This window comes from Ammospiza nelsoni, chromosome 10 (genome assembly GCF_027579445.1).
Source record: "Ammospiza nelsoni isolate bAmmNel1 chromosome 10, bAmmNel1.pri, whole genome shotgun sequence".
Classification (NCBI taxonomy): domain Eukaryota; kingdom Metazoa; phylum Chordata; class Aves; order Passeriformes; family Passerellidae; genus Ammospiza; species Ammospiza nelsoni.
Window position 1 is genome coordinate 14774496 of NC_080642.1, and position 23685 is coordinate 14798180.

General features: G+C 40.7%; 1 protein-coding gene across 4 annotated transcripts in view; it reads left to right on the top strand.

Moving 5' to 3' along the window:
* Positions 1-23685, top strand: part of TFDP2 (transcription factor Dp-2) — a 48002-nt gene that overhangs the window by 18039 nt on the left and 6278 nt on the right. Inside the window, exons 4-11 of one of the 4 annotated variants that reach the window (XM_059479240.1) lie at positions 6119-6222; positions 9431-9552; positions 11952-11999; positions 13033-13195; positions 13724-13867; positions 16067-16135; positions 17782-17933; positions 22201-22367. In XM_059479240.1, the coding sequence (XP_059335223.1) occupies positions 6119-6222; positions 9431-9552; positions 11952-11999; positions 13033-13195; positions 13724-13867; positions 16067-16135; positions 17782-17933; positions 22201-22367 (969 nt within the window). Of the gene's footprint in view, positions 1-6118; positions 6223-9430; positions 9553-11951; positions 12000-13032; positions 13196-13720; positions 13868-16066; positions 16136-17781; positions 17934-22200; positions 22368-23685 lie in introns of all 4 variants that reach the window. The other 3 variants (XM_059479239.1, XM_059479241.1, XM_059479243.1) reach the window with 3 other exon arrangements.

The following is a 23685-nucleotide window of genomic DNA, read 5'->3' on the forward strand; positions in this document are numbered from 1 at the left end:
TAACTGAATAACTTTATAAAGTGTGGGTCATTACTGTTAGGAATATCCCATTCTTTGTCAGATTTTGCTTCTGGGATGATGGATGCATTATTACCTCCATTTTTGTATATTTTTAAAATGTTATGATCTAATGATTTTTTTTAACCTTGAGGTATAGTTAGAAATTGTTGCCACCTCTATTGAAATAAAATATCTTGTTCACAATGGATTACTCTTCTTAGAACATCAAATATTCCATAAAATCTGGAGAAACTTGTACAGGTACAGCCAGTATCTAAGCTGTCTCTTACTTTCAGTTTAAAATATCCTTTACTTCTTTTGGCATGTCCACTCTTGAACTCTGGAAATTAGGGAGGGGGAGAAAAACCCCAAACAGGCATTCAGGTCCCCTGTCTCTTTGTGAGCTTCCCAGTGAAGGCACTTTGGTTTCTTTGGGGTTTTGGTGGTGGTGGGTTTTTGTTTGTTTCTTTTTGGGGGTTTTTTTGTTGTTTTTTTAAATATACATTATTTAAATTAAATAATTTGCTGTAATAAGAATAAAGGTAATTTATTGCTACATGTCTGGGCCCGTTTATAATGTGCCTTCATAACAACCTTAGACTGAGGTGTGGTACATTTGTGATATGTTCAAAAACAAAGGAGAAGAGGGCATTTACTCTACTGAAAACCTTCTTGAAAGCATCAGATTCCAAGGACTAGAAATTTTTGCTCAAAAACAAGTTGCATTTTTCTTTTCTCTCCAAGAAGATAACTGGTGTGTGTTTGTTGTTTGCCCTGCCCAGCAGAGGGGGCCTGGGGGGAGCAGCTCAGTGAAATCCCAGAGCCCGGCTGGATGCCAGGGCACAGCCATGGGCACCCAGAACTGGGCACATCTGCTGCTGCTGCTGGGCCATGGCTACACATTCCTACCTTAGAGTGGCTGAGGAATTTTGCTGTCCTTAGTTAACACTTCTTTGTTACTGTACTCCCAGTTCCTATGAGTCGATGTGTTGTTCTTTGTTTCCTGCTGTGGAGGGAAAAGGGAGTCCAGGCACAGAGCACCAATCCTGCAGCAGGCTCCATGAGGGAGCAGCCGTTAATCACATCATAATTGTGGAGGCCTTGCTTTGGGTGGGAATCTGCACCTCCAAGACAACTTCACTGAACTTCATTTCAGTGCATCTTTCTATTACATAGTACCTATCTTTTACTAAGTCCTGACAGGGCTGGTGTTTTAAAAACTTGGTGCACAGGGCTGCTGTAAGAGAAGCACTTCATTGTATGCTTGAAGAGATCTGCCAAAATGACCAAGACATCAGCAGCAGTAATCCATAGCCTGTGCCTGGTGCTTTCAGATTCATACAGCTGTTAACTCCTGTAGATTTGTCTCTAATTGGACACTAAAAGGCTGAAATTGTACTGCTCAGTGTAAGCCTGAAGTACATTGAAAAACTGTCTGCCCCATTTTATTTATTTCTTTTCTACAGATCTCTTTGATTTCATCTCTGTGGAATTTTTAGAGTTAGGTTTGTAGCCCAGTAATTTGGTGCAATGCACAAATGAAGAAATGTACCAAGAAAATACTTGTGTACTAGTAATGCAATAATAATTCCATTTTTTCTATATGTTTTTATCATACTGATCTTGGAGATCAGTAAATTTACTGATCTTAGTGTAATAGAGAACCCTGAGGACACATGACATATATTATTCCAAAATATCCCAATGGGCTGCTGAAATCTCACAGCTCTGAGCTGGGGTTTTTGCCATCATTGTCAAGCTGTAGGCTGTATTATTAAAAATGGCTGTCATTGAGACACTTTTAAAAAGTGGACATTTGTTCAGAGCTCTGAATATGAAATCCAAATTACCACCACTTCCCTGGTGTTTTGTTTGAAGATTCAATGGGGTTTTTTGTTGCTGTATGCTTTGTGTGTAACCCCAGCTGGTTGGGCTATGCTCCCCATCAGCCATGGTCTCCTTCAAACTGGCTGTGACAGATTCTATAGATTCTCCAGTTGACATTGTTTCTGATTATCTTTGCAACTGAGCTGCAGACCTAACACATTTAGTTATACAGGAAAAAAAAATCATTAAAATTTATTCAGCTTCATATTTGTATAGGAGTGCATGTTGTTTATGAAATTAGACTATTTAGGGTGGCACATAATGATTTAAACTGAGTTTGGTGAGCTGCTTTGTGTGTGCATGTGAGCATACATGTACATAAACATGAATAACTTTATCTGTGACTGCTTGAAGCTAAAGATCATTTAAATTGATTTTTTCTTTTTGTGCACCATAAAATTATTGCACAAATGCCAGGAAGAATAATAGTTATGTAGCAATGATGGTTTTTTAAAATATGAAATTACAGCAAGACTGGTTTCTCTCCCTGAGAAGCAACAATAGTGGTGACTGAAGAATGGAAGAATAATTTATGTAGAAGCAAAGTGCTTTTGTTCTGAGAGAAACATACATATATATATATATATATATATATATATCCATTGGCAGATTCTTATTCTGATTTGCTTCAGTGCTAAGGAGGCTCAGTTTGGGATGGCTCTCTGTGTATTGCAGCTAAAGCCTCCCTATGAGAGTTGTAAGTGGGTTTCTTTCCCACGTGCTTGGTTTTCCATAGGTAAATGGGAATAATGACACTGACCTCCTTTGTGCCTTGAAAGTACTGCTGAGAAACATTATATAAGAATTGAGTATTATTATACAAATCATTCCAGTTTGATCCATCTGTGCTGACCTTTTCCTGCATGCAGTGAGATTACCGTGACTCAGGGCTGATGGGGCTCATTGTGTTCAGCTTATCACTGTACTCACTGCTCTTGTGCCCTGGGACATAAATCAGCGTAATCTTTTTTGTCCCCAAATGATGGGTGTTATTAAGACTTGGCATTTATTTAGAATTTGGTCATGTTTAAAGCCTTTGCAGTTGCTTTATGATAGTGTATATAGTTAGTTTGATGATATTTCTGCTTTCAGTTGAATACCAAAATCTGTTGAATGTTTTGTCACATCTACTTCCTCCTAAATATAATGATATAATAATAATCTTTGAAGCAATTGAGGTTACAGGAGTATTGGGACCATTATTCTATTTGGAAAAAAAGAAAATGGTAGGGAGGAATATTTTATTTGTAATTGATAAAACTTTACTATTTTTTCAACTGCTGACAAACACAAAAAGCAACCTCTTACTGTGAAGAATTTGGTTGTTCTTTTTTTCTGGCCACTGTGGATAAGAAATACCTCACTTATAAAAACAAACTGGTGTTTTTATATCTATCTGTATTTTAAAATCTACATATCCACATATTTATATTTGCCAGTGAAGAAAATTAAAGTTAGAACAAGGGCAGGGAAACATTTATTTGAAAACTTGGTCAATCCTTAAGATTGTTTTGACAGTACTGCTGGCAAATGAGGGATTTGTGTAGGGATTAGAAGATGAAAATCTTTTTTATTGACAGTAACTCTGGCCAAAAAGGCATTTAAACACACACCATATGTAAGCAAATGTCTTTTTAAAATCAAGATCAGGTCATTTGAATGACCCTTGTATTTACTGAAGTTACCCAGTGGTGCCAGTGTTCCATTATGCAGGGAGCCTTGTAAATGAAGGCACAGTGCAGCGGTAGCTGCTAATTAGTGCTTTATTAGTGCTTTTTCCCAGGCTGCTCAGTAAATCTGGTGGGTTTGTGTGGCTTTGGCCATGGGTCTGCATGTGTGTGTGAGGGAACATCCCTGCAATGTTCTCAGCAGTCACAGGTGCAGCTGGATGCCAGGGGTGTCACGGGTGTCAGGGGTGTCAGTCTGTGTGGCTGTGCCCAGTGCTGGCTGTGCCCAGGGTGTGCTGGGTGGCCCTGAGCCTTGTCCAGGGCTGTGAGCCCCACAAGGCCACTGTGGCAGGGACAAATGTGACAGCCCAGCGCCTCCTGCAGGCTGGCATCTGCAGCTGGAGGCAGCCCTGTGCTGGAGCCCTGTGGTGGGAGAGCTGGGAGCCAAAGCCCACATTTCACAATTTTACTGCACTTGGCCGTGTGACCTTACGCTGTCAACACCAGAGAAAGGAATTTATTTCTTTTCCCTGGTAAGAAAAGGGACAAGGAGAAATAATATGAGAGCTGATCATGGAGGTAGTGGGGTCAAAAGTTTCAGTTGCAGCAGAGAAGAGGAAAATTCCTACAGCAGTACTGGGAAGTGACACGTCATTGATGGCACCAGCCCGGAATGAGGGGACAGACGAGGTGTTGATGGAATATGCTGGCACAGCTTGGGAAATCCTGGGCAAAATCCTCTAGCAAAAGTAAAACTGGCAAGTGAGAGAACTCTTTTGAGCTCAGCATGGGAACACAGAGTATGTAAATCATTAATTACTGTCTTGTACTCTCTGGCACTACCTCACAAAAGATTTTTCATAACAGAGCAGATTTACTGGAGGGGGTGGGTTTGCAAGTGTGGGAGGTTTATATTTGTTTTTGTAGGTGAGTTACATGACTGAGTAATTTATTCATTTTATTGACTAGAGGTGCAAGCTGCTTCTGAAGATGTTTTCAGATACAGATTTGCCTTTTGGAAAATTAATATTTAGTACTAGTATTACTCCAGATGCCAAAAGAATCTACACAGAACATTAGAATATCCTAGTGTCAATTTGTTTGTATTTGTCATATATCTGTTGAACATTTCTTATGAAGGTGAGACTTGGCATAAATCTACATATTTTCTACTGCTCTGCTGTAAGATCCTTTTTCCTCTCAGTTGTGTTGCTTCTGCTTCCTGTTGCAGAGAAGTTAATTTGTTGAATTTATCATTTTTCAGTAACCTTATGGAAAAACAGGTATATTAAAATAAAATGTAAAAAAAGACACCATGATTCAGGACCAAGTGAGGAAAGAAAATTGGGCAGTGGAGGTGAAGAGGTGATGTGAGAAAAGACAGGGGAGCAGGGAGGTGTAACACCCCTGAGTCAGCTCGGGCCATGTGGGCTGAGCTGAGTGCTGGCTGGCTCCTGGGGGAGGAGGGCTGGTGCTGTGCTGCTCTGAAGGGAGCCGTCACCTCACATGCCTCAGCTGCTGGCTGCAGTGCCAGAGAACATCAGGAGCTCTCCAGGAACCTCTCGTTGTCCTCATGACCCCAGCCAGGGCCAGGCTGACTCTGGATTACCAGGCAGGGGCCTCAGAGCCGCCCTCCCCACGCTGGGCAGGCTGGTGCAGGAACAGGGGCTGGTGTTTGATTGATGGGCTCCCAGCTCTCCTGCTCTGAAACTGCCACAGAGAAAGGAGCTGCTGCCACCACAGTGGCTGTCTGGATAAGCCAATGTGCTCAGGGCTTGGAGAGGCTTGTGCACAGCAGTTTGAACACACAAGGAGTAGCAGTGGTGCTGCAACAGTTTTGATTTAAACTTTAATTCCAAATAATCGAAATACAAGATGCAATTTGGGATAGAGGAGGAGCAGGAGTATTTTGGGGCTGTCAGCACAGAGCTGCTCTTCTCTGTGGAAGGCAGGATGATTTAGATCCATAAGCAGTTTGGGATCACAGAGATGATAAACATCTTGGGAGGAGAACACCCTGCACTGGAGAAGGAATGGGAGACTTTATTGTGACATGCAGCTGCCTGTGACTTTAGGTGTGTTGTAAAGGCATCCCTTACTCCATCTGTGCAGTGGCTGGCTTACATCAGCAATGACTGTGGAATGCTCTGGGACAGTCAGATGAGGAATGGTTAAGGCTTTGAAGATTTATGGATGTATATTTCTTACACATGACTATGATTGTAAGTAGGATTTGTATGTTGGCTTCTTTTAGAAGTATTCTCATTAATTTTCACTTCTAATGCTGAGGAATGTCAGGCTGTGTGCTCTTTGTCTTAAGTAAGAATAAATTGTTTCTGGAAATAAAAGACATGTAATTTTAAAAGTAAAATAGTGAAGGTGTAGTTTTTTGAGGTGTCCTTGTGACATCTGCTGAGAGGTCTGGAGCTTACCTGAGGGTGTGTTCACAGCAAATAAAACAAAGCCAACCTGATTCCAGAGTGTTAGAATGGTGTGAGCATTTGCCAAAGTGTTTTTCACAGGTTACTAAGGAAGTAATTTAAAACTTTTACCATTTTTTTTAGGTAATATTTCAGTAATCGCATTGCCAGTTTCCAGCACCAACTCTCCCACTAAGATTTTGCCAAAAACCTTGGGACCAATCAATGTGAATGTTGGACCCCAAATGGTAAGTTTTGCAACCCCAGTAGTGCCAGCTTGTGTAACTGGCTGTGACTTCCTGGTGGTGTAAGACAGGAACTGCTGCCTCCTGCCTCAGCCACAGAGTGCCCCAGCCGTGTGGGAGGGAGCTGACCTGGGGGCGCAGCAGGCCTGGCCTGCCAGAAGTGCCACTCCCAGCAGTGCTTTTGGATGTGCCCTTAGGGGGTACCTATCTTCTGGGCTTTGGGTGGAAATTGAAACAGCTTTACCAGCTGACACTTAAACTATTACTCAAATGTGTATGAAGAAAATCCCCTCATTGTTGATATTCTTTGAATGATTTAAGTCATGTTCTCACCAGTAAATCTCCAGAATTGTCAGAGAATGTCTTTGATGTGTTGGTAGAAATTCTAAACTTGTTGAAACTACTCTTCTTAAAACTCTCTTTTCCTGTGCATGATAACTGTATTTGTATATTGATGTTCCAGGAATTTTGGATCTAGTTTTGAGAAAAAAATTAGATTTTCTGGTGGCCAGAGAGCTAAATAGGCAATACTGTGAACAGTTTCTAGTAACCTGATACCTCCTTGCCAAGCACTCAGCCTGAGAACAGAACCATTTGATGTGTTTCATAAAAATGGTTTTGGGCCTTTGTCACCTGAGCAGTGTTCAGTGGGGTTTGTCCCAGCTGGGCAGAGGGGCACACACCCCACAGCCACCCCCGTGGCACTCCCAGCTGGCAGAGCTCTGCCCCCAGCATTGGCCAGGGGCTGCCTGCCAGGAACAGCTGAGAACATCAGCGCTGATGTCTCACAGGCCTGTGCCCTGTGGCACTGCCTTGGAACATTCTGCCACTGAGGATGTGCCCTGGCAGTGCAATAAATAGCCCACAACAGGGAGAGCTCTCACTTAATGCACTTCCTACTCTTGTGACGGACTTCTCAAGCCCTGCTTTTGCTTTCAGTGAGCCCTGCTTGCACTTTAGGGTCTATGGCAGGTAGAAGTGGCAAAAGCTACCGTGTGATGTGAGACACACCATCTGTATTCTTTTTTTTATTTTTTATTCTTTTATTCTGCTGTATTCAGAAAACATTTTCTTAATGAAATGCCATTAATGCAGGCTTTCTAAGAGATCCAGCATACAGCTGTGCTGTGCCAGGCTGTTTGAAAGCAAACGAATGCTCCTGAGCTCTCAGCAGTGGCAATTTTAGCGCTCCCTCACCACCTGCCTGTGTCAGCAACACCCTGCTTGATGAATTAATTAATTCATGTAGGCCTTGTTTCCCCTCCGCGGGTTGCAGGCCCCGGTGCCGCTGCGGCTCCTTGGAGCAGCGCGGAGGCTCCGGCGCGCAGCCGAGCCCGGGGCTGCCCGCGGTGGCTCCGGGGCCGCTCGGCGCGGGCACGAGCGCTGCAGGAGCGGCCGGGAGCCGCCAGAGGGCGGCGCGGGCCGGGCCGGGCTGTGCCGAGCCCGGGGCCGTTGGCAGCCCCGGCCGCAGCCGCTCCTTGCAGCGAGCCCCGGAACACCGAGCGGCCCCTGACAGCTCTGCCCCAAACACCGAGCGGCCCCTGACAGCTCTGCCCCGAAACACCGAGCGGCCCCTCACAGCTCTGCCCCCAAAACACCGAGCGGCCCCTCACAGCTCTGCCCCCAAAACACCGAGCGGCCCCTCACAGCTCTGCCCCCAAAACACCGAACGGCCCCTGACACCCCTGCCCCAAACACCGAGCGGCCCCTCACAGCTCTGCCCCCAAAACACCGAGCGGCCCCTCACAGCTCTGCCCCAAACACCGAGCGGCCCCTCACAGCTCTGCCCCCAAAACACCGAACGGCCCCTGACACCCCTGCCCCAAACACCGAGCGGCCCCTCACAGCTCTGCCCCAGGCCGGAGCAGCAGCCAGGTGACAGGATTGACACCTGTCCTGTGCCTGCCTGCAGTGGGTAAAGGCACCTTTGGTTCTCCAGTACCAACAGGAAATAAATACATACCTGCACCTGTGCTTTGGTTTCTCAAAAATTCTCTTTTTCCTTGGTTCTGTCAAGCTGTACATTTGCAAACAATAAATGAGATAAATTTATGTCTTTAAGACAAAAAAGACGTGTATGTATTCACAACGTGGTACCAGGGGGGATGTGAAGTAAAGCTCAATAAGCTAAGGAAATGGGGAATTCTTCACATACCATTTTTCTACTTGTCTAAACAATAGTGATTGATACCAAACAAATGCTGTATACTTATCTCGAGTTTATATATATATGCATATATATGTACGCACTTGCAGTACCTATATATCTGCTCTATACTTACAGCATATGCTTACAACAGTTAGTTACCTGAGTGCCTTGGGAGGCTTTCACAGCTGTTGGATAAGTTAAATAGTAAAGGAAACCACAAAGTTTAGTACAGTCACTACTCCAAATGTCACTAATAAATGGAGTAAAGTAAAACAAAGTTTAAAATATTAGGTAAGGTATAAAAGTAGAAAGCACTGTCCAATAAGGTTTGATTTGAATCTTACCATAATGCAATCAAAATAATTAAATTTGGTTTATTTTAAAGATAAGCTTTATCAATACTGTTTCATTTTAAAATATTATTTAAATTATTCTGGTGACCTACTTTGAAAAATTAACCTGGATGTGATTTAAATGTTGAGACTAGGTGTTGGTGTTAACCAGTGTACCTACAATTTCACCAGGTTTGCATAAATGTAAATTCTATCTATACCATAAAGACTTTACATTGAATTCTGTAGGTACAATTAGTTGCCAGAGTGCCTTGGGATCTTGTGATTGCTAGAAACTGCAGGGAATGCTTTGCCTGCAGCTCAGATTGTCTTTTGTATAGACAATTACAAGAGACAAACCCATTGGAAAGAAAGAAGGCTGTATTGATTACATTGATCAAGAAGTTGCCTAGATGTACTCATGAAGAAACAGTTGGGTGTCTATAGGTACAGATCTCTGTGCCATACCTTGGAATTACTTGGAATCATTTGTCTGGTTCTTGTCCATGTGAATAATGCAGTAATATGGTACAACTAATAGGGAACTTGGCAGCACTGTAATGGCTTTGCTCTATGAAGATCTTCTGGTGCCATCTCTTCTGTGTACTGTGACTGCTTCTGGTACAGAATCATTATTACTTTTCTTAGTGCAATGCTTAGTATGGATTTTGGGCTGTATTTACCTCTGTTTTCTTTAGAGAGCTGTGGTTTTTCTTGCTAAATTTTACAGATCATAAGCACCCCCCAAAGACTGGCCAGCTCAGGGAGTGTTCTGATCGGGAGTCCGTACACCCCAGCTCCAACCATGGTCACACAGACACACATCACAGAGGCGTCTGCCTGGGGCCCAGGGTAAGGCTTTGGTCTCTTTGAGGTGTCTGAGCACCTCTTCTCATCTTTTCCATTATTTATACTGTTGAATCTATGCTGGCTTACAGTTTCTACTTCTTGCACAACTAAATGGAGTATGGCATGTGCTTTTCAGACTGGGAGACACTTCTGATGTCTGGAGCATATGAACACAAATTATAAGCACCAGTTACTTCACTGTCTGGTTCCTGGTGAAAATGGAGGATCACAAGGACTCCTGTTAAAAGAAGTCTTTATTTTTTCCTGAAGTTCATGGTGCATCCATGTAGCGCTGCTGTTCAGCACAGCAGCAGGTGCCTACAAGGGGAGAGACTATCAAAACACTTCAACAGGCATTTAAGAATAAACTCTTAATAGAACACTTTGAATATAATCAGTGTGCTATTTTTATTACTATTCTACATTAACAACAAGTTTCATGGGGTTCTGAGGTGCTCCAGCCAAACATGACTTTCTTTATCTCATCTAATTAAATCTGGTCTTTACATTGTTTCTTGGTATTTTGTTTTAATATCAGTACTGCTGAGCTTAGCTGTCTGAAAACAGAAATGTAGTGCTTTGCCACTGAAAAAGTAATACATTTCTGCATCTAGATTAATTTTTCTAATCAGTGATGAATGTCAATATTACCTTTTCAACAGTAAAGATGGGAAATGGAACATCTAGGAGAGCAGGAATGAGAGTGCAATATTTGTGCCTTGACTTTTCTCCATTTTACTGTGTAAGCAAGGTCTGTCATAGGTTGTACTTCCCAATTACTGTATTCCTCCCCAGAGAGTCAATAAACTGCAGGCCCAGCACACAGTTTTTAGGCTGATTTTTTTTTTCCTAGCTGAGTGTTCATTTCCTGAAATACCTACACTTAGTTCTGATTTTATTTGAGAAAGTAGTTGTCAAAGATCACTTTTTTCTGCACATTTTATGAAAAGTGGAGGCCAGACAGAGGTTCTTTTCAGTACCCAGAAGAGGGACAAACTCTGCTGTCTGGTCACAGCTTGCTGAACCAGAGAATTGACAGCCCTCACTGCCGTGCAGTGGAGAGCATTCCCAGGGCAGCCTTGGGCAGTGCATCAGCCACCACCACCAGGCAGCACCGTCCTGTTTGTGTGCTGCCCAAGTCCACACACGGGATTTCCAGTGAGCCTCATCCACTAAAAGGCTCGAGCTGACTCCAGACAGAGCAGTCAGTAGTGATACATGCAGGAGTCCATACAATGGGCCGTATTTTCATTTGAGGAACAGAGCTAAGGAAGGGTCTGTGGTATTCCTGAACTGAGATAGCAAGCCATTGCTGAAGACACTTCAGAAGACAGCTTGCTTTACCTATTGTTTACTTCACAGACTCCAAATTATTTCCAAAAGGAGAGGAGCAGGTTCACTGGCAGGACTCAGCACAGGCTCTGGCAGCCTGGTGTGCAGAGCAGGGCACAGCTCTCACTCACTCCCTGCTGTCCCAGGCCCGTGCCCAGGGCAGCCCCCAGCCCAGCTGCTCAGCCCCCAGTTAAGCACCATGGACAGAAATCCCTTTGGTGCTGCTGAGGGAGGGGCCTGGTTGTGCACTCTGGATCACACAGCCAAAGTGTGCTGGCTCTCAAGCCCAGCTTTTCAAACCCCTCATTTTTGTTTAGCTGCCTTCCCAGCAGTGGCAGGTGTTGAGCTGTAGGTCTGTGCTGGGAGCCCAGCTTTGGAAAGCACAGGGACACAGCGTTTCCCAGCTCAGCACAGCTCTTGGGCACTGCCTGGGGCTGCTGCAGGGAAAGGCAGGGCTGGAGAGCAGCTCCTGCTTGCTGTGGGGAATAAACTGGAGGAAAAGAATGGCCAGTGATTGCAGACTGCTGCTGCTGCTGCTGTTCAAAATTCATAGCAGCTGCTTCTTCAGAGTCTTTCTCCAGCTCTGTATGCATCAGCTCTAACAGGAATATGTTTAGTGTTTTACCCTGGGTTTTGTTTAAAGATTCCTAAACATTCACTGGCTTGAAAATATAAGATGTATCTTATGCACTGTTTCAAGACATTTTTCTTCCATATGGAGGAATTTTAAATAGGAATTTTCAAAGGAGCCCAGCTTTTTCTTTTTGATGGACTTTGGACATCAAGCTCACACAGCACTTCCTGTAGTTCCAGGTGAAGTGACTTCCCTCAATGCCTGTGGGCAAAGCATGGTAAAATTTGGAATAGAATTTGTCTGGCAGTGTGCTCTGACAACTTCCTCCACAAGTCCTAACCACCTTCCCTCAAATTTTGTCAAGCTCTGTGTGTTGTATTTTTCCCTTTCAGTAAACATGTAACAGCAAACACTAGAACCAGCTAGGTCCCATATACAGTGATTTTAGTGGTCCATAATGTTATTTTCAACCTAAGTTTGAATTGTCTTGTCTTAGGGAGCGAAAACGGACTCAAGAAATTATAGAGTCAGATTTTTCAGAAAGGTGAGTGTTACTGAATGTGTATGTTGTGTATGGAGTCATACCTGCTTTACTTCAGATTTGCCTTTCATAAAGATAAGTGCCCAGTTCCTGCTTTCAGCAGTTTTCACTCCTTCACATCAAAAGTGTGTTGTGGTTTTTTTTTTTAGTCTGCTGATGTTCCTTTTTATTCTTTTTTGTTCATTTTACCTGTATTCTGTTTTCTTTGGTACATTCACAATTTTGAAAACCATTCTTGTTTTTTTAATAGTTTCTTTAGCTTTTTACTGCTGATGGGGGCCCTTTTTCTGTAAAATAACAGCTCTCCCTGGAGCACATTGTCAAATGAAACCATGAGACTGATTAAAAATAAAAGGAAAAAAGAAACAAAAACAGCACAGCTGAACTTTTTAAAGGCTTCTATTGAATTACATATCCAGATCTAGTTTGTGTGATAAAAACAACTGCTCTTTCTATTACCATTACCTTTTCTGGAAGAAGGTGAATGGCAAATAACCCTGACAGTTTGCCAGTTCTTAATTTAGCACCTTAAAATCCAATGACTATGTACTTACTCTGCACAAAAGAGATTCTTGTGTCTGTTCTATGATGGATGCATCATAGAATAGATGGATGTATAGGTCTATATACTGTGATGTATATGTGTGGATATATTCTATGATGGACACATTTTAATTCCCTCAATGACCAAGTTTAGTATCTCCTGCTGTATATTACACAGGGAGGTTTGAGCCTTTCTATTTTAGGCACACACATGAGAGCTCCACATAGACATAGCTCCCAGGTACATAAGCACCCTGGGAGATTCTCCTCTTTTTTTTGGTTGTTCTTCTGTGAGACTACCTGGAGATGAATTACAAATCCATTTTAAGCATCTTCCCAGCAGCATGTGTTCAAATGCTACCAGTGTAGAAATAGTCAATTTATTTTTCATTTACATAGTCCAGATTTCTGTTACAAAGTGCAGACCTTTTGCTGTGTAACAAAGTACCTTATTAACATTCAATGTATTAAAATAATACTTTTCTCTTTTCAGTAAGAGAAGCAAGAAAGGAGATAAAAATGGGAAGGGTCTGAGGCATTTTTCAATGAAAGTTTGTGAAAAAGTTCAACGTAAAGGAACAACTTCATACAATGAAGTCGCTGACGAGCTGGTATCAGAATTCACAAATTCTAACAGCCACCTAGCAACAGATTCAGTAAGCAAATATGTGTTGAATTTTGTTATACCAATACAGGTTTGTCTGTTTTATCATGGAATTCTGTTTCTGCACTGTCCTGCCACAGTCCATACTCTCCTTCACTTAACTAGTTCTCAAATATAAAGACTTACCATTTGAAATCTCAAAATACAGAATTAAGGTGAAGAATTGAACTCCCTCTAAATTATAAACAAAGTAGAAGAATCTGACAAAATAACTAACTTTAAGAAAAGGCTACTCTTGTACATGTGGTCTTGTCAGGCTTTTCAACTGTGCCAGACTTACCATGATGGAATTTCCTGCAGAGGTGCTTCAGGAAGACTTGAAACTTCCATTTGCAACCAAGCATGCTCATGTGGTGTCAAGGGGTATCACAGGTGAAGGATTGTGGTTTAACACCACTCTGACCAGAACTGCCATTCACCATTTGAGCTGCTCCATGTCTGTGGAGGATGTGTTCAATTGCTTTTCCTTTTTTATTTCAATTCTTTTGTGGTAATTAGTGTTGTATTGTTTTCTTAGCAGGCTTATGATCAGAAGAACATTAGACGGAGAGTTTACGATGCGCTCAACGTCCTGATGGCAATGAACATCATTTCAAAGGAGAAGAAGGAAATCCGATGGATCGGCCTTCCCACAAACTCAGCTCAGGAGTGTCAGAATCTAGAGGTACATGGGAAATTCTGGCTTGTTCCCGTGTTCTGATAATTGACTTGCTCTTCTTTAGAAGAGGGATTTTTTTTCTTAATTTGAACCTGATTGGTTTTGATGCTTGTGCACTATGGAAATACAAATTCTGATATTGGAATAAACTGAAAAAATATGTTTGTGTATGCTTAGTTCGGTTTCATTTAGTATACATTATATTTAGTTTTTTTAAAAAGCCAAGCTGTTTACCTTACAAAAATGGTCATTGGTGAAATCAGGGATTATTTTTAAGATTAAAGTCTGTCATACCTTGAAATAACCAGAAGAAAGTAAAAAGAATTTATGGTTCAGTTATGCGTACAAAATGGTTTCCATTTAAAATGAGACCAATTCTCTGTTAATGTCTGTACTGGGAAATATAATTCAAAGGGAATTAAATTGAAAAAAATTCCTGCTGGAATGTCAGATACTAGTTATGATCTGCCAGAGAAAGCAAGAAGAAGTTTTACTTATCAGTTATTTTCATTATTTTTCCAGCAGACTAAGAGTTACAGTGTTTTTTGCAGGGATGCCAGAATTTATGTGCACAAATGTTGCCTGTCCTTCAGGCCAAATGTGCTATAAATAAAAAGCACAAATCACTGAATTTACTGCAGCCTGCTGTAATGGCTGTCTGCAAGTACATCTCTATTTGTGACACTTGGACATTAGGTATCTTAAAAGGTGGGTGGGTGCCTCTGCAGTACAGAACAGTTCTTTTTGTGCAGGGTCATTTACATCAATTGTCTTTCTAGATGTGGTAAGAGAAAAGCTTTTACTGTCGTTTTCCATTACAGTGACTTGAAAAATACATCCACATCCAAGGAGAATGCATGTGTTCAATCATTATGCTCCAAGATGTTTTTTTTAATTCTAGATAAATCTACATTTTGCATGCATTCATGTGAATGCATTGTCTCCAGTATAGGCTATTGTTACAAATATGGAACTTGAGTTTCATTGTCTCATCTTCAAGAATCATATGCAATTCACTGTTTCAAGCTGTAATTACACATGCACAAATTGGAAGCCAGCCATGTTTTTCAAAAAATGTTGCTTCCTCTGACATAATAGAAAAGAATGTAAAACAAAGTTGCATTTTCATGGTGAAATCAGAATTAATTTTGCTTTTAAGGCTGTATAAAGTGGCAACTGCTCTTACAATGTAAATCTGTAATAAGATTACCAGTACAAAAATCACTGCAAAAGAGCTTGTTATATAGGAACCATGCCTGAATGAGAGCTGTACTGCTCACTGGTTTTAAGAGTCACAGCACAGAAAGCCAACTGAAGGATGCATTTTAAACATTAAAATGTGTGAGGAGGAAACCACCACAGAGCAACCTTGCAAATAAGATAGAGAGGAGTTTGGGCCAGCTAAGATTTAAAATACCACATTTTTTAGTTTCAGAGCTTGAATGAAAAGGTAATTTAAGAGTTTAGTATTTTGGGAGCCAGAGATACAGAGATGGCACCAAAGAGGATGATGAGCAAAAAGCCCTTTCAGCCCCAGTGACTGTTGTCCAGTTCTTCAGCATTGCCCCAGAGGACGCTGCCAAACACTGCTGTACCTGCAGGGTGAGCTCTGCCCTGTCCCAGCCCTGCATGTCCCAGGTACAGCAGCCTGCCCACATCAACCAGCAGTAACTGAACTGCTGCAGGAGCTGTGCTCCCACAGAAAATGCCCTTTTTGTTGCTGCAGTCTTGTCAGTTTAGTCAAGTCTCAAACAAAAAGGGGAGGTCACTGGGAGGATATAGGTGATCATAAGCCCAGCCTCCATGTATTTATGTCTAGTGGTTTGCAGCTAGGAGAACAGTGGGACATGCACAATTCCAAAAGAGTGGAGAGCAAAACGGCACCAAATTGGCACCAGATTGGCACCAAATCAAATACTTGCTCATCCTCTTGAGCAAGTGTTTGATTTGGTGCCAGTTTGCACTCAGTGCAACACAGAAGAGGCAGAATGGGAGGGACATAAAAGTCTCTTGTAATAATTAAATCTTTACTGGACTTAAAACTGTTGACAAAGAAAGACCTTTCAGTCTGCCAGACCTGTTTAATGGAGAAACTCTTATGTCCATGCAATTTGCCCCCATTTGCAGAGAAAACCAGTTCAGTTTGGCACAAGGGAGTGGACAAGGTAATTAAGGATCTTGATGCATTTACATTTATCTTTTAAGATAGAAAAGCAGAAGCGGATTGAAAGGATAAAACAGAAGCGAGCCCAACTGCAAGAACTGCTACTGCAGGTATGTTTAATTTTAATTTTTTTCCCCATAAATGAAAATATCAAGTGTAAATCCAACATGTTAGACCTTCTGAAGTTCTTTCTAGATTTAACTAACAGCTGTGACACACTAAGGAGAAAAGTTTGACCGGTGTGACCTTTCTGGATTCTGGTAGGGGACCTCCTGCTGACACTCTGTGGTTCAGTTTTGCCTGCTGTAAATCAGCACACTCCATCTGTGTGCCACAAGCTTTCCTAGGTGTTCTGCTGAAGCCCTGCCAACCTCAGTGGGAATAGGAATAAGTCACAAGTCCCCTTTGTTGACTCTAAGTTCCCTCAGAGCTACCCTGAGTCATTATCCAAATTTTCTCTTTGGTCTAAGCTATGAAGTTCACAACAGAACTTGTGTAAATGTGTGCAGAGTTGTTTTGGGGAACGTAGACATTTCTGGATCTTGAGTGGAAGGCTGGCAAATCCAACACCTTTACTTTCTGCCCCATACCTTTGAGATTACTTTTAGGTTTAATTGCTGAAATATATTTCAAATGCATCTTGTTTATAAAGTAACATTTTATAAATATAGTTATGAGCATTCCTTAACATTCTAGTCTGTGCTGACTTTTAGTAATTTAAATGTAATCAAATGATTTTATGAGATTTCAGGCAACAAGGCTACACTTTATTGCTAGTCAACTACAGTGATACAGTTTTCATGTAATTGATACTCACTGAAACTTTCAAATATCTGATGCTTTTCTTTGTTGGTCACTAAAAGCTGTTTCTCCACTTAGGGTACAATTGGGATTCTATCATCTGTCTGACCCAATACAGCAGCAGTTCCTCCAACAATAACATGAAATTACACTAGTGAAAATAAGGCACCTCAGGCCCTCTTAACTTTTAGTCCAAATATTGACAGAGTTGATTTCCTTACTTTTCACAACTGTCATTATTGCCCTGATTGTGTTGATTGCCAAAGGATTTGCTAGTCCTTTGGGATTGTGGCTATCCATCTTTTTCCCCTTAAATGGAATAAGCAGTGCCTCAGGTGGGTAAGTTCACTGACTTTTAGTCCCTCAAATAACCTAAAATAATTTCCTAAACGCACACATTTTCATACATGTGCAGTCAGATATAAGAAACCAGCAGGCAGAGAGTGGTGTCACAAACAGCATCTGCTTAATACCTTCCAGAGGAGAGAGAATTCTTTTGAGAGGGAGAAAAAGGTGATGGATGAGAAGGGAAAGAGAATAAAAATACAGATATGGGAAGTGGGGGAACTTCTGTTTCAGTGTAGGTATCTCCTACCCTGAGGCAATTACACAAAAAAAGTACCAGAGAAGACCTCTGACTCCAGAGCCTTTTCAAAGGCATTGGGGAAGCATTCTCCAGCATGCCTTAGTGCTCCTTTCTTGTTTCTTCTCCAGGGAATATGAGGGGAAGCAGTCAATAATAAATGTGTGCAAAAATTGAGTTTAACTTCTGCTCCTGGTGAACTTCACTAGTGCCAAGAGAAAGTAAGGCCACAACTCACTTTTGACAAAAAATTAGTGAAGGTATTGAGAGTTGGTAAATAAGACATTATGGTATAAGGTTTCATTTCCTGGAAACACTGATGTCTGCTCTTTTATTGTCAGTGATCATTTTTTTCTTTCTTTTATTTTACAGCAAATAGCATTTAAAAACTTGGTACAAAGAAATCAGCAAAATGAACAGCAAAATCAAGGCCCTCCATCTTTGACCTCCACAATACAGCTGCCTTTCTTAATAGTCAACACTAGCAAAAGAACAATTATAGACTGCAGCATATCAAGTGATAAGTGAGTGTTTGTGAAATTAATTTTTATTATTTTATTTTCTTTGTGGACTGGAATTTTTCCTCAAACAAGTGAGGGAAATTTTTCTCGTTTACTAGAAGTAATTATTGCATTTACGTTTGCAGCCGTCACTTCAGGGGGTTGCTTGTTGTTGTTTTCAATATTTAATGCAACTGCAGTAATAATATGGATGAGTTTATTAACACTGCCTTACAATCTCTAGTTAAAACAGGCTGACTTTTACTATTGTAAAAGGCACTTCAGGCTGACATTTCAAAGAGCATTCCCTGCACAGAAGAAATAACTGAATGAAACTGTTTACTAGGAGAGCACTACCTTTTAAAGCAGCCATGTGAATTCTTACTCTTAGTATGCCATAAAAATGTACACAGTCAGAAATACAAGGTTACCCATGTGACACAAAAGTAACATACTCCAGGTGATGATAACAACTTTGAAAATGTTTTTTAACAGCAAAAAGTTCTTTGAAGGAAAAGATACAGAGATTTGTAATGCTTTGTGAGCAAACTGCTACAGTTGCATTCACATTCATCTAAAAATCTTCCAGTTACATAATTGTGGGTGTTTGTGCTTTTCATCCTGTGAAAATATGGCTGAAGTTTGAGGTGCTGTTACCTTAACTGGTAATCTGCTCACAATCAGTTTATTAGCTGGAAATAGCTGGCTTTGCTCTAATACTGTAGATTACAGATTTCTCTCTGTGGTATGCAAATCCTGTACTGAACTTCAAGTCAATTACACAGCAAAAATAGACAGACTCTAGTAACCCATGCACCAGCATGCAAAACAGCAATTAAAAGCTGATTTTTTGTAGAAAATTCAATGAAGTTCAGTATATTCTATCACAAAACTTGTGGAATGCTCCCAAGAGCACTGCAGTTCAGCAAGTTGGGAACTTTAGGATCATTTTTGATTTAGTATAATTATACCCTTATTCTGTAGTCTCATTTTAAAGGTCTTCCTGCTCTTTTAAACAGGACTCTACATTTAGGTTTGAAGTTGTTAAAGAGTTGAACAATTTCATACTGACACTTCAGAACTGCTGTTTTGAGCTGTCAGAGATTAATCTGGCATTTGGGATCCAGAGCAGTGTAACGCGCTTCTGTGCTCTCCAGCTGTGTGAAAACACTCCCTACTAAAAGTGAGCACACCAAAATTATTGTTGTTGATACTTCAGTTTATATAACTCAGCTGTGGTAGTGTGTCACCTGGAGGTCATTAAGTGTACAACCCAAATTAAGCCAACTTTCCACTGGGGTTATTATTTGTGCAACTAATTAGTGGCAGCAGTAATAGGTAAACAGTGCCAGAAGCTGCTCTGTTTTAACCACTGTTACACTGATCTGCTAAATAAGGCAGTTAGCAAAGGTGGTTTGGTGATTTCCCAGTCTGTAGTTAATTGGGGAGTGTTTCTGCTGCCTGACTCCATCACTGGTCAGCTTGAGGGCTTGCTCTGCACTTGGTTCCAGACTGAATCCTTTTTTTAAGGGGCTTCCATTTTCCTTTCTTCTCCAAATAACATTTATATAAAGTACTGCTGTTAGTAAGTCCAATGAAGAGCCAAGCTCACAGCATTAGCTACTCAAAACTGTAGAGGAATTACAAAATTACAGAGGAACTTCTACAGAAAGTAATTGCTTTGAAATGTCGTACATATAAGGGTGATACAGTATCAGAAGGAAAATAGGTGTGTGTCCTCTAAGTGTTTTCCTATGCAAGAACAGCCAAAACAGAGCAAAATGTCTCACAAATAAATTAAAAAAAAAAAAAAGAGAGAGAAGTTATTGGGCAAGTTTTGTTTAGGGTTTGAGAAGGCAGATGGGTGCCAAGCAGCATGCTGGGAATGGCATTTCTGAAGCTGGAGCGGGAAAAGCAAAGTCTTCAGGTAATAAGGAAGTAGTTAAGAACTAATTTTAAAGATGAGGCACCTGAACAAGTAAGTCCCATTTAAACAGGAAAAATTTATTTAGTGTATATGGTACTTCTGTATAAATGCTGTTGGTCCTAGAAAAAAAAAAAAAAGAAAAAGTAGCCAGAATACCTTGTTGTAAAGAAGCATTCAGACACAATAGATGTATCAGAAACTTGGAAAATTAGAACATCTCTAAGAGGAAATGCAGATTTTGTACAGCACTGGAGATACAGTGCTGTATATTAGCAAGAACATGTAGGAAGTGGCCTCTTGTACCCTTACAGAAAGAATTGCCTGTAGCAGCAGAAAATCCAGATTAAAATCACTGGTGATCAAATTTGCACTTATCATGGGAAAGGGGCTGGAAGTGTACCCAAATTTTGTATACACAGTATTAATGGCCTCTGGACCTGCCTTGTATCACTGAATAATAACATGGTAGCCCAGCAGATAATTCCTGTGAGAACAAAAGTCGATTTCTCAGTAACAACTGAAATCATGCTGGGAATTACCAGGAAAACCAGCAAGGACTACAGTGTAAAGTTAGATGCATGTAGTGCTTTATATCTGGAATACTACACTCTCATGTTCTTGGGACAAGTATGGCATAACCAAGAGAGACAGGAGGGCAGCAAGAAGGGCTGAGGCTGTGGAAGGGCTTTGACAGAAGGAGCAGATGGGCTCTTTGGCCTAGAGAGGAGAGGACAGTGCATTCCCAGGTGTCTCAAAAGTCATGAGTGATATGGGAACATGTATAGAGAACAGCTGCACACAGTTGCTTATTAAATTGAGAGACATTAAGAGAAGAAACCAGGTGATGACAAAAAGGTTTTTGTAACACTCTATGCAAGTAGTAATATTTGATTTTGTTCATGGTAAAAGTTTATAGTTCAGAAGAGGATCATGTTAAGTGCCTGAAAGAAAATCTTCAAAAAGCTGTTAACAGCAAAATGGAAGTGTAGGGATTTCCTGTATCAGTGACTGCAGGCTGCTGGAAACTAAACTGGGGAAATACTGAAGACTGTAAATTTCTCAGTTTGGAAACTTGCTGGCAAAGGCAAATAAGTTGCCTTCCTTTCTGACATCCAGTATTTGGCCACAGCACATGGGAGAAGAATTGCAGAGCTATCAATAAATGCAGCTTTTGATGCTGTGCCATAAATTGGAATTGAGTTATGAGTCAGTAATTACAGCTTGCTGGTGGTAGCTTGGTATGACACCGAGCTGTGCCAGTTTAGGCAGCAGCGATGTAATTGTACAGGTTGAAATGAAAATGGCACATCTTATTTTCCTTCTTAATGTGATTATGCTGAAATAAATAAAGGTACATAAACAATAGGTTTAACAAGTAATATGGTATGAGTAACAGAAGAAATGCTGTGTATAACTGATAATTACACCCAGCACAAAACATTATATTACAAATTAAAAATTCTGTGTATAAACTCAAGAACTGTAAAGCTTCCAAGTTTCCTGGTTCAGGTATAAGAAAATCAGTATTAGAAAACAACCTAGCAAGAAAATTGACATGTGACATGAGCTTGGAGAGATAATGGAAGACCCACCAGTGAGTTATCTTTTAAAGACTGTATCTCACAGATGAGTTGCTTTTCCAAGGATAAAGGTTTTGTTGGCAGGACAGGAGGTACTGGGAACTGAGCCTTATTTTACAGACCAGAACTGTCCAGGCTTTTAATACCTGTGATGACAGTGTAAGACCAGCCTAAATGCCCCTGCATTTCTTAAAGCTGTCTGAAGTTTATATCTCAATTTCCATTTTTATATGCAGTTAAAAACACTTTAAAAGTCCTGCAGCAGAAACAGTGGATTGTGAACACATATGACTCTGAACAGACTGCTTTTCTAGCTGCATCCAAAGAAGCAAAATTATACCAAAGTAAATAGGTCAGTTCACAGGAGGAGTGTTGCACATTAGAACAGAAAGTGAAATGTGAAAGCAGAAAAACAAAATAGTTATTTTGGTGACAGGGCTTCAGGTGACCTTATTGGCTTTAGTGCAAGTGAAGGTTCATGTTTAATTAAGGCCTCCCTCTTCTCCTTTGAATCTACTTAATGAGGTAGAAAATTTTAAACTTTGTTCCTGCAATGGTGAAGTTACTTTAATTGAGAATGTGCCATTTTAAACCTGTAGGCATGCCAGTCACAGAAAAGAGAAAGCATTTCTTGCACTTCTCTTTCCTTGAGGACCCCTTACAGAAAACCAGGACTTCAGGTGCTTACTTTAGTACATGCCAAAACCATCAGAGAAAGAATAGGCAAGAAGAGCGCAGCTGTGCTCTTTTCAGAACCATCTCACTTTTAATTTTTTCCATGCAGATTTGAATACCTCTTTAATTTCGATAATACTTTTGAGATTCATGATGACAGCGAGGTGCTGAAAAGAATGGGAATGTCCTTTGGGCTCGAAGCAGGCAAATGCTCAGCTGAGGACCTGAGAACTGCAAAATCACTGGTGCCAAAAGCTTTGGAAGGCTACATCACAGGTAAGTGAAATATTGTTTCTGACCAAATCCATAACCTTACTAAACTGAAGCAAATTTAATTATATTAACTTACATATGTAAATTTCAGGGTTTGTGGGATTTAGTAGGGTTGATACATGAACCAGTTGTTTTGCTGTTAATTTTGGAAGGTTTATCTTAATTGTCCTTAATGCACACTGATTTATAACAGTGTGATGTGTGAGCTGCATTATGAAGAAATTATTTTTTAAATAACTAAGTTGACACCAAGAACAAATTTTTATGTTAGTATTAATTCTGAGTAACTGAATGTATGGAGGAGCAAACTGGAAGAAGGCAGCTCTTCCCAAGCTGAGGAAAAGGAAAGAAAAAAGAGCACCTTGAGCTGGTTGGGTGTAATCCCTCAGAAGCCAGCAGGTGCCACCTGAGAACTGAGCTTCTCTAAATAAAGCAGGTCCAAAGCCTTCAGGACAGGTGTCCCAGGCAGGGGCTTTTACCTGCCCTGTTTGAACAGTCGTGCTTAGACACAAGACCAGAACTCCTTCAGTCCATCCCTGGACTAGAGCTGCCACAATTGGCTGTCACTTCCTATAGTTACTGTCACTGTGTCCTTGCTGCACTCCAGCTTTAACTTAGCCCAGCATTTTCTCAAGTTTACATTTTAAATGGCTTAACATTTCAAACTACATCAGATGTGCTTATGTTTATTAACATTTATCTGTATTTTCCTGGTTCTCTTGTCCTGTGGGTTTTAAAACTAAAATTTCCTATTTTATTTTTGATCAATTTTGAAATTGCACCTGAAGTCTTTATAAAATGGCATTCACAACAAAAAGAGAAGTTGAAAGAATTCTTGATTTGTTCCTCACAGGTTCACTCAACTCAACATTATTTATCAGCATGTGATTTATCAGCAGTGTGAAAAAGGGGAAAGGAGCAGAACCCATGTCCTTTAATAGTGTTGCAATGTTGAAGTTACTTAATTGCTCCCATGTGTTGAGGATCAAACTAAAATTCCTTTTTCATTTTAAGCCTGCATTAATTTACCTCCAGGGAATAGGGTTTCCTTACATTTGCAAAAAACCCAGTGTCATGACACTGTTTACTGAGTACTTCCCTAGTAGCAAACCAGCAGCCTGGTACCTGTATAGAGTTTAAATCATAGGAAATGCATTGATTTTATTTTTTACTCAAAAATCATAAAGGCAAGTAATGTACTCTTCATACATGGGTTACATTCAGCTGTTTCAGCCTCTGTAAAAATTAGCTTAGAAGTATTCCTACTAGTATATGTACTTTAAAAAAAAGGTACTTTATTTTACATACCAGTACATGTATT